Genomic DNA, 18,821 nt, shown 5'->3' on the forward strand with positions numbered 1-18,821 from the left:
CATTAGGAAAAGGTCAGACACCATTAGAAAAAAAAACAGAAGAGCCCTGAGAGAAAAAAAAACATTCACTCATCCTTTCATTCTTTTCTTCTTTTATTATTAAAAAAACAAAACAAACCCACAATATTAGAGAGCTCCCTGGGGCTTAGAGTTCTGAGAAATCATTTATTCACCCAACAGAAAAAAAGAGAAAAAGAAACAAAGAGAAACAAACCTCCTGAAAAATCACACGTTTATTCATCCATTTATTCGTTCACTCGTCCATTAATGCATCCATTCTTTGATTAGAAAAATATCACGTATGACACAATAAGAGGACTGGTTAGAGACAATTAATACAGTCCTTTATTCACTAATGGTGTGTGCATTAATTAGTCCAACATGAAATCAGAAAAACAGAAATTCTTCCAGATGATTCATTAATTTATTCATCCATCCAGTAATTCATTCACTCAATCATTTACTCGCTCATTTATTCACAAATTTTTCATTCTTCATTCATCTTAATTCTTTGCTCATGCATAAAACAAAATAAGACAAGAAACTGAGTTGTAGAGCTCTGTTTACTCATAAATTCATTCATTCCACCTTCCCTCTTTTTTATGCATTTATTTATACACAGAATCAGAAAAACAAATTCCTCCCAATGACTCGTTCATTCACTAATAAATGCATTCACTCATTTACTCACTGATGTGTTTCATCATTCATTCACATTCATTTACAGTTACATAATCACTATTTGTTTATGCATTCATTCATCCAAAATAAAAAAAACAACAGAAATTCCTCCTGGTAAATAATTCACTTACCACTTTATTCACATATTTGTTTTTTTTATCATTCATTCATCTTAATTATTTGAATTAATTCATTCACTCATTCGAACGTTCCTCTTTATTTATGCACTCGTTTAACCAACACAAAATCATAAATGTAGATTCTGCCCAATAAATCATTCATTCAAGCAGTTATTGAGTCACTGATTTTTCCATCATTCATTCATTCATTCATGCAACATGAAATCAGAAAAACAGGGACTATCCCAGAAAAGTCATTCATTCACACACCCATTTATTTACTGATTGATTCATAATTCACTCTTCATGGACTGAAGCTATAGAGCTCTGAGAATCCATCCATCCATCCATCAATTCATTCATTCATTCAGTTGCATAATCAGTGTTTCTTTACGCATTCATATGTCCAAAACAAAATCAGAAATTCCTCCTAAGAAATCATTCATTCGTTCACTCATCTATTCACTAATTTATTCACCATTCATTCACGTATTCTTCTTCACTCTTTCTTCATGCATACAACAAAATAATACTCTGGAGAAACCAGTAGTTATTTAACCACTTATTTATTTATTCAATATAGTAACTGAGGTGAAGACATGAAAGCATCTGGAGAAAAAGAGACCTTTTCCAGAGAAATCGCTCACTTAACCCTGTCACTAACCCGTCTAACACTGCTAACCACAAACAAATTAAGTGGTTCAAACCATCCCATCACCATAATGTGATGCTAATTAGGGCTAAAAGTGATGCTAATGGATAAACAACACGTTCATTAGATAAAGGAGTCGAGCGGGTGCGCGTCCTCATCACCATGAAACAACAGCATTAATATTAGCCGTGATTAACGAGAGAGTTGTATCACAGAGAAGAGATGAGCAGCTCTGAGGTGAAGATGAAGAACAGCTAATGCCTCTTATTAGTATCATTCATTCATCACATCGTTTCTAAATAATTTTTGTTTATTTTGGAATTTACGTGTTGTCTACATCAAAGCCCTTTTTATTAACCTTTACAACCTCTAACCATTAATTCTTGAGAATTAAAATCTTTTTGATTTATTAATTTTAACAATTTCTAAGATTAGTTCACTCCAATTAACTTCCAGTTAAATCTATAATCTCGACTAATCCACTAATCCTAGACTTTTAAAAGCCTAAGAGATGCTAACTCAAATGAGACCAAAATGATCAGATCACTGATCAGATCATTGAGTTACTCAAAAAAAAGTTATTTGGGTAAGGTTAAAAGAAAGATAAAGAAATAGCGACCTTGCTGAGTTAAAGAACTGAAGCTAACGCAATTTAACTCACTGAGTGTTTCTCACAATGGCACAACCCATTATAGTTGTGTTAGCAGTTGATGCTAAGTGTAATAACATTATAATTCCCGTCTTATACAATATTTTCTTAGTAATTTACTAACACAACTGAGGTAAATGTTGATGTTCTGGATAGTTCTGGCTCATTTTCACTCTTTACACTGTCGTAAAACACTCACCAGCTATGTACTAGCTTACTAAAGCTTAATTTTAGCCATAAAGTGTCTTTATTTTAGTAATCTGTAAAAAAATATCTGAGGTAAATGTTGATGTTCCGGATGTTTCATTTCCACTCACATTGTGTCTTCACACTATCTATAAAGGACAATAGCTACACGCTAGGTAGCTAAATCACAATTTCTGCCATATCTGAGGTAAATGTTGATGTTCCGGATGGTTCTGTCACGTTTACACTCTCACTCATCTTTACATTGTGTGTGTGTATAAGAGACTTAAGAACTATATACTAGCTAGTTTTCTTTTTTTAGCCTCTGTAATAAGCTAGCTTATGCTCAATATCCATATTCCCAGTTGACTAACAACAGTGTTCTCAAGAATTGAAGCACTTTTATGGAGAGTGTACTGTGTGTTCAACTGAACTGTTCCATTAATTCCAGAATAAAAGACGTGTCACGTGTTACAGATGTGTACTGATTAGAGGCATCTGTCCATGCAGATGGTTAACGTACACTGACATCACAAATGAGCAAATGTGACATATGCTAACAACATGGCGTGTGTGTATGCTCATTTCAGTTCATTAAACTCAGTGAATCAGCAAATCAGTGTTTGATAAAATACAACATCAATAAAAATAAATATTTCAATAATGAATTAATTTATACTGTAAAGCCACTGCTGAAAATCTGTGTGCTCCCTCTCCATCACTCACTGCGTCGCCTCGAGCATCTTTCTCTCTCTCTCTCTCTCTCACACACACATACACACACACACACGGGTATATTTTTAGAAACAAAGAGAGAGGACAGAGACAGATGAAGGACTTAATGGATGTGTGTGTGTGTGTGTGTGTGTGTGTGTGTGTGTGTGTTGATGCTGAAGCAGCTATAGAGTCTGAATAAAATCATGTCAGGATATATTTAGTATCCACAACATGCTAACTGCTAATTGATCCTCATAAATGAAGTGTTCAGTAACACTGAAGAGCCGTGACAGGTTTTCTGCTCTCTCTCTCTCTCTCTCTCTCTCTCTCTCTCTCTCTCTCACACACACACACACACACACACACACACACAGCTTCTTAATTAACATCTGACTGTATCATGGCAACACACTCCCACATTTCTCTGTTTGTTAGTGCAGCGCTAATTATCCCAGAGGAGCAGATGGATCTCAACTTACACTCAAAGACACACACACACACACAAACTGCATTTGAGTCATCTATAAAGCTTCATCCTTCTTTCTTTCTTTCTTTCTTTCTTTCAAGATAGAGTAATAAAACCACTGCAGAAAAGTGTAGAACACCTTAATTAGTCCCACCAATTGGAAGACCATCCACACACACACACACACACACACACACACACACACACACACACACACACAACCACTTCAGTGCCTTTCTCACTACTCCTCTGTCGTTCCTGATGTCTGTAACCTGCTGACGATTCGCTGTATAGGCCTATTTAAAATTGTTGCATGCTTCCACAGCACTCACATAGACAACACACACACACACACACTCTCCTCGTCTCTTCACACAGCTGCAAGATTGATGTGGTGTGATGTCGGTGAGCTTGTTGCCATGGCGATACCTGAGAAAAAAAGACCAGAGGAAATAGAGGGAAAAGAGCAAAAGAGAGGACGCGAGCATGAAAGATGAAAGCGCAAGAGGAAGAGAGGGGAAATAATTAAACAAGAATAAAAACTGCAAAGAAGGAGGAAAAAACAAGCGAGAGGAGGAAGAGCAGAAAAGAAAAAAGATATTAACGTTTGTCGGATAGCTAGCATCAGCACAGTTAGCTAGTGGTTAGCAGTTAATTCCCGTCAGCTTCATGGCCATTTGTTTAAATTCATATTTAATGGAAATTTGTTTCAGGATTTTATTAAAGATGTGTGTTTGTTTCTCAGAAACTCGATCCAGCTTCATCCTCAGGTGAGAATTATTATTCAGGAGTCTATTATTTAACACTGAGACTGTTAAATATTATTTAACACACTCTCCCTCATACACACACACACACACACACACACACACACACACACACACACACACACATGCGCACACACACACACATATACTGGGGGCTGTGTGTGTGAGATAACAGTTTGTGCAGTGATAGCAGGACGGAGTAATGAATAATAAAGGAACCAAACTCATCAATCACTTTCTCTCTCTCTCTCTCTCTCTCTCTCTCTCTCTCTCTCACACACACACACACACACACACACACACACAGATGAGTGTGTTATATATAAGAGGATACGGAGATGGAAATGCTGATTGAAATAAAGCCTCATTAATCACCACCAACTCTGTCTCTCTCTGTCTGTCTTTCTCTCTGTCTGTCTCTCAGACCTGTCTCTCTCTATCTGTCTGTCTGTTTTTCTGTCTCAATATGTCTCTCTCTCTCTCTGTCTTTCTCCCAGACCTCTCTCTCTCAGTTTTATGTGCTTTATTGGCATGACAAGCAATTGTACATTTGTATTGCCAAAGCAAGTACAAGGGAAGGGTAGTGTTAACACAAGAGAAATAAAATAAAAGGCAAAACACAATAAAATAAAACTGAATAAAACATTAATAGGTTAAATAAAAAATAATAAAAAATAGGGTAAACAATTTACATAAATGTACAAATTAACCACAAAATCAATTTATTATATACCGGATAATTGAAAAAAAGAAGAACAAAATGTGTAAAATTACAGGATAAACATGAAGATAATAATAAAGGTAAGAAAAAATATAAAACAATAATAATAAAGAAGCACAATCACAATGATTACAGGAAACAAGGGCGAGGTAGATCACTCACTTTCCCTAATATTGTGGCAGGCTGAGACATACTGTGCTGCTAATATACAGCAGTGTTGATCTTCTCCTAGTATGATGGGGAGTTTTTCACTGTTGGATAGACTGTCAAATATTTGGTGTGTGTTTAATTTTGGGGAAGAATTCTTCTCTGTGTATTTTGTGTGTTCTGTTAGGAAGTGCAGCTCCGTCTCAGTTGTGTTTTAGTTGCAGTGTAGGCACAACCTTACTTCCTGTGGGAGCCATGTTTTCCTGTGTCTGCCCGTTTCTATCGCTAGGGCGCGTCCACTGAGTCTGTACCTGCTCAAGCTGCTTCTCAGTGTTTTATCTGTCACTGTGTACAGTCTGCCATGGTGTCTCTTTAGGGCCAAATAGCACTGCATTTTACTCTGTTGTTGTGTTTGGGTTTCCCAATAGGTGATGTAGTTTTCTTTCATTTCTGTTGTAATTTGGTCTAATCTGATGTGTTTGACTTTGTTGTTCTGGTCTGAAGTGTCAAGTCTCTCTCTCTCTCTCTCTCTCTCTCTCTCTCTCTCTGTAACACATTCTGCTCTTTTTTCTAGAATGACCAGTGATTCATTTCTGTTAAACTTTGTATTCAGTATTTAAAAAAAAGTTTTTAATCAAAATTCTTCCTCACACAGCAATGTAAATTTACTTTAGTTAGAATTCCCATTTGGAAATATCCAGTGTTTGGAGAATCCCAGAATGCCGCGGCGTTCCTGTTCTCGGGACAGAGAGCAGCAGATAAACGTCTATGAGCAGATAAACGTCTATAATTACATTCAAGGTATAAAATTACCCATAATTCTTGGTGTGGTGCGACACCGGGGTCCCTGTGGGAAAGCACTCTCACGTTCCCCAATGTTCATTAATAAAGCATTACAACTTGTTAATGGCATCAGCACACGCTAACAAGCCCAAAACACCTCGTTTACATACACTGACTACAGGATAACCTTCCAAACCTCTCTCTGATTCATTTCTTTTTATCTCCTCTCATTTACTCTTATTAATTTTCCTATCTTCCATTCATCTTCTTTTTTCCTCCTCATTTCTTCCTTCTCACTCTTTTCTTTTCTGTTTTTGTCTCTTATAATATTCCTCTTTTCCTTCCTGCCATTTCATCCTTTTCCATTTCCCTCTTCTCATTTATTTTCTCTGCTTTTCTCTCCACTTCTCTGTTCTTTTCTTTCATCCTTTTCCTCTCTTCAATTTCTCTCTTTCTCCTCTTTTCCTTTCATTTCTCTCACTCCCTTCTCTTTTCGTCTCTTCTCCTTCATTTCTGTCTCTCTGCTCTTTCCCTCTCCTTTATGCTACTCTCTTCTCCTCCTTAGCTCTAAACATCTTTTCTAATTCAATCTCAATTTTTTTTTTTACATCTGTTCTCTTTCACTTCTTTCTCTTCTTATTTCTTTTATTTAATTTTCTACATTTCATCTCCTGTCCTTATTTCTTTTCTATTCTTTCTTATTTTCTTCTTCCCCATTCCTTTCTTTCTTTCTCTCTGGTCTGAGCTTTATTCAGGATTGTGACAGAATTGCTTTGCAGTTTGCAGATTCTCAGCTTTCCTTTTTTTCTCTCTCTTTGTCCTCCCTCCCCCACATATCTCTCTCTCTCTCTCTCTCTCTCTCTCTCTCTCCCTCTTTCCCTCCTCCCTCTTTTTCTCATTTTCACGAGACGGCACATGACATTGATTTCCATCAGGGTTTGAAAATAACCTCGCCGGAGCCCAGGCGACCCACGTACACGCGCACACACACACACACCTTATTTATTTATTTATGTATTTTTGCATATCAGGGAGTTTTGCCTCAGTGAACACGTGCCAGGAATAAATGCAGGACAGCAGATGACAGATGTGTTCAGGTGGGGTGGAGTGCAGGCGTGTGAGTGTGTGTGTGTGTGTGTGTGTGTGTGTGTGTGTGTGTGTGTGAGAGAGAGAGAGAGAGTGTGAGAGAGATGAATGATGGAGTGATGAGATGTCTCTCTGATGCACCAACCAATTAAATTCAGCGTGCAGCGGCTCCTCACTTCCTTCACACTTCAGTAATAAAACATCCAATTTGGACACTTGAATAACTCACTGCTACAGAATGCAGGGACGGAGACGGAAAGAACGGAGGACACAGAGGAGATGGAGACGGAGGACACAGAGACGAGAAGAAGCAGGGAATGAGTCATGGAGCAGAAAGACAGACAAATACAGAGAGAGGCAGTAAAGGGACAAACCAAGGATAAGGACAAAGATAAGAAGAAATAGACAGAGGCAGGAATGAAGAAAGAAAAAAGGAAGGGAAGACAAGAAGACAGACAAGGACAGAGAACGAGGCAGGGATATCTGCTTATAGACTTATAGCCTCTATTACAGAGACAGGGACAGCGACAAAGACAGAGATAAAGACAGAGACAGATTCAGGAGAAAAGATCAGGACCCACCCAGAGGAAGTCTGAGACAGACTTGTACAATACATCTAGATTTTTTTTTACCCGATTGTGATTTTCTATTAAAGACATCACAATAAACAGTTTAATGACCCAGAACCTAATAATGATGAAAATACAAACAAATGAGTATTTCCACCATGGAGAGAAGTGATTACTGTGCATTACTGTACTACTGAAAGTGTTAAAACATTTCACATTTTCATTTAATCAATTCCGTTCAGTTCAATTCAATTCAATTTTACTTGTATAGCACTTTTAACAAATGGACATTGTCACAAAACAGCTTTACAATGATTAATCCCTCCAGGATTTCCAAAATTTGCATTTGCAGAAATTAACACGAAATCAATTAAGCTCCAATATTCAGAGGAGCTTGTGGGCTGAGACCCATCATGTGACATCATCACAACACACAGTCAGCCAAAGCCCTCTTCGATTCACGTGTGTCGAACATGAGTGCAGCTAAAAGGTCTCATTTACCAACAAACATCACTGGGAAAGAGCGTGCACAACTATTTTGTGCAATTGTGATTTTGCCAATTCAAATAGTTGTCACAAAAAAAGCACAAAAAAACACAAGTTGCAGAGCAAATTTTGAAAAAAGCTGATGCAAAATTAAGCATTTTTGGCCACAACAATCACTAAATAACTCCGCGAAATCCCATACGGAATGATTGTAGGACTATTGAGTCAATTTTGGGGTCACCCGCCCGAGACCAGTGCAGTTTTCTCTTTCAGACAGAAATTGGAAAATATTCAAATAAGATTTTTTGACCATTTTCAGCTGAATAGTTTCAGCAGCATCTCTAAAGTGATGTTAAATAGACTCATGTCTAATGTTAGCTAACAAACACTGACAGATTTTGTTTCACGTTACTGGAAACAGATAAGGACAGACCCAGAGGAAGAGATTAGGATTAATTTAAAGACAAAGATAAGGAATAAATAAATAAATAAGTAAGTTATCAAGACAGGAGGAAAGAAAGATGAAGGGATAGAGATGGAGACAGAGGCAGGAGAAAGGAGTGCAGAGACTGGAGCACACACAAGGTTTGAGGACCAAGAAAGGGAACAAGGGGCAAAAAAGGACAGAAGATTAGGAATGAAAGACAAGGACAAACCCAGAAGAAGGAACAAGATGAAAGGCAGAGTGAAGGAATGAGTGCGAGACTGATTTGGTGATTGAGACATAAAGAAGAGACAGGGCAGAATTGGGGACAGACGCAGGGATGAATGAACGGGACAGATTCTGGAGAAGATATAAGGACAGAGAAAGAAGGTGAGGCCGGTGGAAAAAGGACAAACATCAGGATAAAAGGCAGGAACAGAGGCAGGAAATGAGAAAAGGGACAATATGGGGGACAGAAGGACAGAAAGATAAAGGACATTTATTCATTTATACCATTTAATAACGGTATTATAAAGATTGAAATGTAAACCGTTTCTAAATATGCGAAATTATGCGATCTTGCGTCCTTGTGAACTTGTTCTACGTCATCATCCACCACCGAAGTTCAATTCCAATACCCAAGATGGAATGACCCATAAGTAAGTTTTATGTTTTAACTTCTTTTTAACAACAATAATCTAAATATTCATCAAAAATAATGATTTTGATATATGATTTAGATCAAGATATGAGGTTGTTGAAAAGTCAAATTTATCCCTCAGAAGTATTTTAATTGAACTACGCTAGCTTCCATGGTGAGGTAATGGTGAACTCATTAGCTTAGTTTTTAGTTAACATGAGGTTGCAGTTGCAAACAGAGATTACTACATTAAAACATGCATTTACACACCTATGCCTTTAAAGCAAAAGTCATTATCATTTTTTGAATGTTGCAGTGTTGAATTTATTGTCCATTCTGTGCTCCTGTCCCACTATTAGAAAAGTGCTGGGACGTCCATTGTACAACAGGAAGATCGCAGCATGTCTCAATTGTCATAAAAATGTGTTCCATGTCCTCCTGTCTTTCAGAGTTCGTTCTTCCAAGGTAACCTGAAAGACCAGCCTTCATGAGAACGCAAGTCCGTTCTTTGTATTCTTAGAATTGAGAAACAGCCAAAGACAGGTACAGAGACAGGAAGAAAGAACAATGCTTTCTGGGTAATATGTAGGCCAGAAGTTTTTAGAAATATCCCAGGATCGCTCAAAATAAAGAAAAGCCATGAAACAACTTACCGTTCTTCTTCTTCTTCTTCACATGACCTTCAGAAAGTTTGGTGACTTGTGGAATATTCCAAAGCTCATCTGGGTGAGTGTGAGGCATTAATGGCAAAATAATCCAGTTTTTATTTATTGTGAGCTGGGAATAAGGATTTATTTGTGTTTTTAAATTCATTTTAATAGGCCTAAATTTTAATAAATGCAATTAACATGATTGAGCTGAAACTGTGCATTGTTGTGAAGGAAAAGTCACCTGTGTTTAAATCTTTTATTTTACATACATAATATGTAAGTGCAGACCATTTACATACAGATTTGTAATTATCACTGGGGCAAAATGGCACCTTTAACATGTCACTTCATTCTCTATATGAACTTCTACACCTCTAAACATGCCTAGCTCAGACTGCATCCTGTAATCATCATCATCATCATCATCATCATCACCACCACAGAGACGAGGTTTCGTCGCTCGAGCTTGGACCCTCCGCTCTCCTCCCCCGACATGCGCGAGCTTGTGACCGCCTCCGACAGGAAAGGGCACATTTGCATAGCGAGCTAAAATCTGATCATATAAATGTAAATAAGGTGGAATTTCAGCCTTCCAGCTGATAACACACACACACACTGAAGGAGTGATGGAGAGAGACACAGAGAGAGGGAATAAGATGGAGTGGAAGCGGGAATCATTTTTAATCTCAGTGTCACCGTGCCACGCAATAATACACCAGCGATGGATGGAGGAGGAAGAAAGATAGATAGAGGTGGCGTGAGACAAATGGAGAGATGTAGTGACGGACAGATGGAGAGACTGAAAAAAAAACACCTGATGTATTAACATACATGGTCACTAGGGGGCAGCAGCAGTGAGGCTGAAAAATACAATAAAAAGATGGGAAAAGATTTTTGGAATATAAAGGTGATGATGTAGGGAGTGAGAGTCTCTCCATCACTGTCCACACACCCAGTAGCACTCATTCACTACGTAGTGCACTATTACTATAACCTTTTCCATTTTATATGCCATGTGTATCATCCAGTGCACTCATTCATCCAAAATCAGGTTAAAAATAAGTCCAAAATGATACACATTAGAAGATACAACACTTTGTAGATTCTAGGGAACAGGGAGAGTAGGGAATATGGAGTAGGGAACAGTAAGGAGGGAGTAGGGAATAGGGAATAGAGACTAGTAAACAGAAAGTAAAGAATAAGGAGAAAGGAATAGAGACTAGGGAGTAGAGAATACTGACATTTTGTGACGTTATGTGGCTGCTTGTCTATAGAATACAGATGGGCCACACCTCCTCAACTGAGTGTTTGGCAGCAAAAGTCAGGAGAGAAGTAGTGCGTCCCAAATAGCACACATACACTATTCTATGCCATTTTGTAGTATAAACTGTGATTAGTGTGTTCACACTGAACCCCCCGAAAAAAGTACACTTTAAAGTACACTTTAAAGTGTACCTATTATGGTTTTTCAAATATTACTTTTCATGTAGTGTTATACAGCTGTTTGTGAATGTAAAAAGTCTGCAAAGTTTCAAAAATCAAAGTACACGACAAATGAAGGAACAGATTCTGAACAGCTGAAGCCCGATGTTATTAATTCCAAACCTACCTACGTTTGTAAGAAAAAGCCCCGCCTCTGGTCTACATTGGCTGACCGCTGACAGCAGTAGACCAATCACAACAGACTGGCACATCTGACCAATCAGAGCAAAGATTGCACTTTGAAAGGAGGATTTTAGAATGAATCCTTGAGAATGAATAATTTAACGAGTCATTTTTGACACTAGGGGGGAAAGGTAATGCTGCAATTTAAATTATGAGCACATTAAAGTGTTTTTTGGCCTTGGATGCATGTAAATCTATTGTATGAGACCGCACATTTCAAAACCATAATAGGTGCGCTTTCCGTTCCTGGATGATGCACTCATTCAACCAAAAAAATTAAGTGTGGAATGATGGACACTTCATGGACACTCAATGCTCTCAGCTTCCCTTAATAGCGGATGGGGAGGGGCTATATCAGGCTCAGATGATGAACGAAAAAAAAAAAAGAAAAAAAAAGCCACAACCACAACTTACTACCAAGCTGATTTTAAATTGTGTAAGCAGAATTCACCTGCAGAGACGAATACACCTCCGTCTGACTGTGACTGAGGTCTTGTTAGGCATATATAGTGTATGGTATGCCATTTGGGACACAACTAAGGACAAGAGTTACATTACATTTATTCATTTAGCCGACGCGTTTATCCAAAGTGACTTACGAATGGAAACAATACAAGTAGTGCTACCATACAAGATCCATTAACTGAGTTCCAGAAGAAGCAAAGTGCGCAGAGTAGAGATGTAAGTGCCAGAGTAAAATTTTTTATTATTATTATTATTTTATGGGTTGGTTAGGTGTTCACGGAAGAGGTTGGTCTTTAGCTGTTTTTTTTTTGAAGATGGTGAGAGATTCTGAGGTCTGGATTGAGGTTGAAGTTCATTCCACCACTGGGGAACAGTTTATAGAGTTTATATACAAAATGACACATGAAAAGATGGATGTCAGGAATTCCAAATCAACAACTGTGTGTGTGTGTGTGTGTGCACGCAGTGATATTTCCTCAAAATACCAACAATGATTTTGTACCAGGATAATTACTGACTCTAAAGTTAATTAGGGCGCTAATTAGGTCATTTATTAGCGCTGAGTTTTGCTGATGTTGAGGTCAAACTCTAAAAATATCGGCAAATTCCCAGCACCAGAGCTGTGATGTGAGGATTTCTCTAAAGCAGCATTCCAGTCACGTATATAAATAAAACATTAGAATTCCTACCTGGTAAAATTGGTGGAAACCGCTCGAGCTGGAATTCCGGAAGCTTTCTGACTCTGATCCAAACCCGGAAGTGGGACAAAGCCTTAAAATTTATTTTATAATAATGTGCAGCGGCTTCCAGCTAGCAAACTGAACAACCTGAGGCAGAGCTGGAATAACGGGAAGTTTATTTCCAGCGTGACGGGAAGGCGGAAGTAATAACGGGGAAGTTAGAGGAGCGATAATGACACCAGAAGTTACAGGTGTGGATTCTTGTCAGTGGGTGGGGCCAGAGTATATATCTGTTAACTGTGTTTATTTTTTATTTGAAATAATAAAATTATATTATATATGAAATACTGTATATCTTCCTGTAGTATACAGCTATTATATGAGTTTGTGTGCTAATTACACACTAATCAGATAAAAAAGATTATTTTGAATAATAATGTATACAGATTCACTCAGGATTCAAGAGACATTTATTTAGCTTACATCAATGCACGCGCACACACACACACACCCCTATCAAACAGTGTGATATTAACAAACGCTGACATGAATATAAATCATATCAGTAAAGTGAATGCAAATAAAACATGTTTAGGAAACAAAACTTCAGCGAACGACATAAAATATACCATTAATTTGACTTACACACACAAGCGTCTCCCAAACAACATGAACAGGACGTAAAGTTAAAATATTTAAATGCGGTGTGTAATGCAGACAGGAAACATGCTAATGTGGCTAGAAACATCAACTAGCATGCTAATGAATAGCACGGTGATGCCAGGTGCTATCTCTTAGCTTTTGCTTTTTGACACCTTTAAAAAAAAAATATTGAAGGTTTCAGTTCATTTGTGTCTTGTGAAATTAGCATGGGAACAATGCTAACATGGACAAAAATGAATGAACACTAATGGAAAACAGTTACCATGGCAACCGATTCCTACTAACTTCCCCTTAGCTCTTTAAAATAAGAAATCCCTCCTTCAAGCACAAAAATAAAATTTCCTCATGATGTCACTATGCTAACACTAAACAGCTAACACACACTGAAACAACACATTTTATATCCACTAACAAACCTATACATTGCTTTGCTAACTCCGCTAACTCACATTCGGTGTTTTGGTTAATCCTAGTTAGCTTAGCGATCGTATACTTCCTAACTAACAGTAACGGCTAACTCACTCCACTCTGACTAGCAAGCTGAACTATTCAATAATAATCAATGTTTCTGTTCAAAGTTTGTTGAGATAAATTATACATCTTGATGTAATAACAAATATGTTTCACATTTATATACATAAATATCGGCTAATCAGGGTGTGTTAGCATTAGCGAGCTAATGTTAGCCTTGTTACATCATTACGCGATTTTACTTGAAGTTTTACATCATCGCTCTGAGGGGGACACGACTGTAAATAAATGCTTAGGCAGCAAGCATAATGCTAAACAAACACACACACACACACACACACACACTCACTTCAATTTCACATCACAGACATGTATTAGCATTCTACAGTCCACATGTTGGATCTGGAGGAATGGAGTGATGGATGGATGGATAAATCAGATGGACGTCTACATCTCATGTGTGAGCGCTCCGTTGGCCTCTCCGTTGGAGTGTGTGGTGTGTGTGTTGCTCTCGTTGAGACGGCGGACACGATACACCTCGTAGTGAATACTGCTGGTGATGTCCTTCAGATTCTGCATATGTGTCCTGAGACAGTGCATTCATTTATTTATTTAGTCAGTTATTAATTAATGGATTTGTTTGTTTGTCTGTTTGTTTATTATTTTTATTTGCTATCTCAGAATTGGAGGCTCACCTGATGAGCAAATCCCGCAGATACGCAAACTCACAGTGCCCTACGTTCTCCACTGTAATACAACAAAAACACAAAACGTCATTCACACACACACACACACACACACACACACACCGTACATTTACAGCACACTCTCATTCAGATATATTTAAGTTATAACACAAGGTCAAATGTCGACACAATATTTTTGGTGTAATTCCTCTGTGTTCCTTCAGGTGGCAGCAATATACAGCTGCATCATTCTTAAAAACACATCCGACACAATAACATTAACATGAACTAGTCACGTGATCTCATCTTTATCCATTGACAGGTTATGGGTTGTGTGATTGACACACTAAGGCTTTACTTACAGTTTAATATATTCTTTGTGTGTGTGTGTGTGTGTGTGTGTGTGTATTTTACCTTCTACTGTGCCCCATCGTGTTTTTCTACCCAGAAGTCTCTTCCCGTTCACCTGGTACTCCTGATCACTGCCAACCACGGCAAATGGTATCATGTCCTACACACACACACACACACACACACACGCACTACATTAACACTAGTAAATTAATGTTTCCACCCCATATAAAACCCCTTTGCCATCCCAGAGCTCACCCTGATCTTCTCGTTGATCATTCTGTCGTCTGCGTCCTCATCAAACTCGGTCTGAGGGTAAACCTCAATCTCATTGGCTCGCAGATCCTCCCTGATCTGCACACACACACACACACACACACACATACACATTTAATGGAAGCAGAGGAAGTGGATGATAAATGACTTCCTTTTTCAAGATTTACCCAACAGGAAGTAATACCTGCTCCTCTACCACAGTGTGTGTTAAACCTACTGAAACTTGTCACGACATGTTGTGTGTGTGTGTGTGTGTGTGTGTGTGTGTGTGTGTGTGTGAATTTCACCTTCTTTTTAAAGAAGTCTCTCTCCTCCAGCGTTAGCGTGTCAGCTTTAGCAATCACCGGAACAATGTTCACCACTTTACTCAGGTGCCTCATGAACTCAATATCGATTGGCCGCAAACTGAAACCCATATATACACACACACACACACACACACCATTTGTTATTGTTTTTTCAGCTATTGTAACTGCTGGAGTAGACACACTAAGGGCCTGCTTACACTAGCGCGTTTTCCTTTTCAAACGTATAACTGTTGCTACGTTTACGCCTGCCATCTACATTACTCCAACTTTTGGAAACGCCGAAGTGCCCATTTTAGTTTGAAAAATCTGGGCTCATGTTTCAGTGCAAACAGACCAAAACGAAGACTTTTGAAAACGAAGGCATGGCTCTGCCCACATTCGCCCCCTGATTGGGCTTCTGAATCATTGCGTATCCTTACCTGATTCGTCAAGCCCCTACTGTACAGCCATTACGCTACCTTGATCGTATACACAACAACACGAAGACTGAACCGTGAGCTTTGCTGGCTTTGTTGTCATTCTTAGCTGCCATTGTGCAGTTAAATTCTGTATTTTATAATACTGCAGCTGCCTACATGTGCAAGAGGTGAACTATGATTAGAGAAATCGGCAACAAATCTCATCTCAAGCGGGGTAAGTCCTACATGGAACGCTGGTTTGTTGTGCCTGCCAGTGACTAGCAACCAACTTCCTGTTTACACTTGTATGCGCATGCCCAGTGTGCATGAATGATCTTGTGACATGCGTACTCGATCGTGTACCGTGGAAGGAGATCGTTTCTGAAACATAGCGGAAACGCCCATGTGGACGAGGATCGTTTTCATTTTAAAACAAAAACACACTAGTGTAAATAGGGCCCAAATACAGTAAACAGACTAATAAAAGTGCACGTGTGTAAAATGATAAAATGTGACAAAATTAAAATGTGGTTACACATTAAAAGCTCTCTGTGAAGTCAGAACTGGATACACAAAAGTAAAATATTTGTTTGTTTTACATTTTTCCATCAAGTTCTAAAATGAGTCTAAAATGAGAGATGAGAGATTCATCTGCTCTGCGTGTGGGGCTGAGAAATATCTCACAGCACAGAGAGAAAGCTCCGCCCACAAATAATTCCTGGTCCATGAAAAAGTACTGACACTGGAGCAGGAACTAAAAAGGTTCCTGAAACTAAGGCACAGTTCCTGTTTTCTGTATTAGGAGTGTATCCATAATCTGTAGATCTAGCCACAGGTACCAGTTAATCTCATCAGCCTATAGTGTGTGTGTGTGTGTGTGTGTGTGTGTGTGTGTATGTGTACCAGTGTCCTGTCGGTGGGATGAAGTAAATACAGCAGTGCACACGTGTGTCTGGAATTTTCTTCTTCCTGCTGATGTTGATCTCCTCCTGCAGAAACGCCTCATACTGCTCGTTAATGAACTTCATGATCGGCATCCAGCTACAGAGTGCACACACACACACACACACACACACACACACACACACAGATTTAGAACATCATTTACACATCATTTAGCGCTCATACATGGACCCGTGTGTGAGTTCTCGTACCAGTTCTCGTTGTTGATTTGATCTCCGAATCCTGGTGTGTCAATCACCGTCAGCTTCATCCGCACACCTTTCTCTTCAATGTCTAACACACACACACACACACACACACACCAACATATGAGGTATTTGTTTTATATTAATCTTTTGATAATTATATCATTATAATTAATTACACCTGTTCTAAGGGTGTACAAACTTTTGCACTTGACATTCATTTACCAAACTGATTAATAACTTTGTTGCTTGGTTAAATTTACTGAATGGTAATTAACGCTGATGTTTACAGTTCACTAGTGCTGATGCTGTACATAGTGTTATATAAGAAGGACTACAATGAATTTATTTTAAAAGTCGTAAATGAAAATGCGATCAATGCGCCTGCTCACGGTAACTGTGAACCCTTTTTTATTCTGATAATGCACACAATTTAAAAAACTTTGCACAGTTAAATCAGGTAACGGGAAGTTATTCTATAAAATTCAATTATTTCAAAGAAGAATGAACATTAAAAGGACACACTGTGATTAAATATATAATTGTAAATGGCAAAAATATAAGGTTAGTTTGTTTTAATGTGAGTGGGCGGCGCTGCAGTTTATACAACAGCCACCAGGGGGAGCTTTTCAGCTTACATACAGCCTCTGCTTACTGAATATTCAACATAGACAGACAGATAGACAGACAGACAGACATATAGATAGATGGATAAATAGATAGATAGACAGACAACTAAATAGACAGACAGGTAGACAGATAGATAGATAGATGGACAGATAGATAGACAGACAGATAGACAGACAGACATATAGATAGATGGATAAATAGATAGGTAGACAGACAACTAAATAGACAGACAGATAGACAGATAGATAGACAACTAAACAGACAGACAGAGAGACAGATAGACAGAGATAGATGGATAAATATATAGACAGACAACTAAATAGACAGATAGACAGATAGATAGACAACTAAATAGACAGACAGAGACAGATAGACAGACAGACATATAGATAGATAAATAAATAAATAGATAGACAAACAGAGAGTTATGTGTGTGTGTGTGTGTGTGTGTGTGTGTGTGTGTGTGTGCGTGTGTGTGTGTGCGCACGTGTGTGTGTATCTCACCGTGGCTGATGGATTTGATCTCGATGGTTTGGGGAATCCTCTCCTCGTCGCTCGGCATCACTGACCTGCGACTCACTTTGGACTTGAACAGAGTGTTAATGAGAGTGGATTTACCGAGACCGCTCTGACCTGCACAGACACACACACACACACACACACACACATACACACGTTATTAGGAAACTGGATGTTGGCCTAAATATTCACATGAATATTCACACTATCGTTTGTGTCAATAACTCTTCAGCGTCTACAATACAGCATGTGTTGTGCAGTTAGACGAAAATAATCAACTTCAGGGTGGTGTGATGAAGGAGAGTTACTGTTATCACCCTGAAGGATTCTTTTCCTCTAACAGCATGTCCTCGAAGTTTTATTCTTCTTACACCACAGCAACTTACCAACGAGTAAAACATTTTATTTACTAAAGAATGAAACCGCAAACTTTTTATCCATTTATAGTTACATTTTATGTTGAGGAACATTCTAAACATTCTAACTTAAAGTCACCTCTGCCTGTTACAAAGTGCTGACACTGGAGACTCCTTCCATAAACGTTAAATAAACGTAACCCTTACTTCAAGAAAACTTCAGCATATCGATATTGATTTTTTTTAAAAATCCGTTTGTGTGGCACGTCCGCTGCCCTGTGAACGAGCCGTTGCTATAGAAACCTGTGCTATTGTCAGAGCTGCTGTTATAGGAAATTAATCAACACTCACCCACTACCATGATGTTGAGCTCAAAGCCCTGCTTCATCGCTTTCCTCCTCATCTGCTCCAAAATGGCGTCGATGCCCACGTAGCTGAGCTCCACCCCCTTGTCTGCACCCT

The 18,821-nt window shown here is 38.5% G+C and overlaps 1 protein-coding gene across 2 annotated transcripts in view; it reads right to left on the minus strand.

Annotated features, from left to right (window-relative positions):
- Positions 1–13,005: 13,005 nt before the first annotated feature.
- septin9b (septin 9b) overlaps positions 13,006–18,821 on the minus strand; it is a 36,233-nt gene continuing 30,417 nt past the window's right edge. For both annotated transcript variants that reach the window (XM_053637512.1, XM_053637514.1), the window contains 9 exons: positions 18,711–18,821; positions 17,989–18,117; positions 16,861–16,942; positions 16,610–16,747; positions 15,288–15,405; positions 14,983–15,078; positions 14,788–14,884; positions 14,383–14,434; positions 13,006–14,273 (listed from right to left, as the gene is read on the minus strand). The exon at positions 18,711–18,821 is cut by the window's right edge and continues 54 nt beyond it. In XM_053637512.1, the coding sequence (XP_053493487.1) occupies positions 14,135–14,273; positions 14,383–14,434; positions 14,788–14,884; positions 14,983–15,078; positions 15,288–15,405; positions 16,610–16,747; positions 16,861–16,942; positions 17,989–18,117; positions 18,711–18,821 (962 nt within the window). In that variant the 3' untranslated portion in view covers positions 13,006–14,134. The remainder of the gene's footprint in view (positions 14,274–14,382; positions 14,435–14,787; positions 14,885–14,982; positions 15,079–15,287; positions 15,406–16,609; positions 16,748–16,860; positions 16,943–17,988; positions 18,118–18,710) is intronic.

The sequence above is a fragment of the Ictalurus furcatus genome, chromosome 12 (assembly GCF_023375685.1).
Source record: "Ictalurus furcatus strain D&B chromosome 12, Billie_1.0, whole genome shotgun sequence".
NCBI classification, from domain to species: Eukaryota; Metazoa; Chordata; class Actinopteri; order Siluriformes; family Ictaluridae; genus Ictalurus; species Ictalurus furcatus.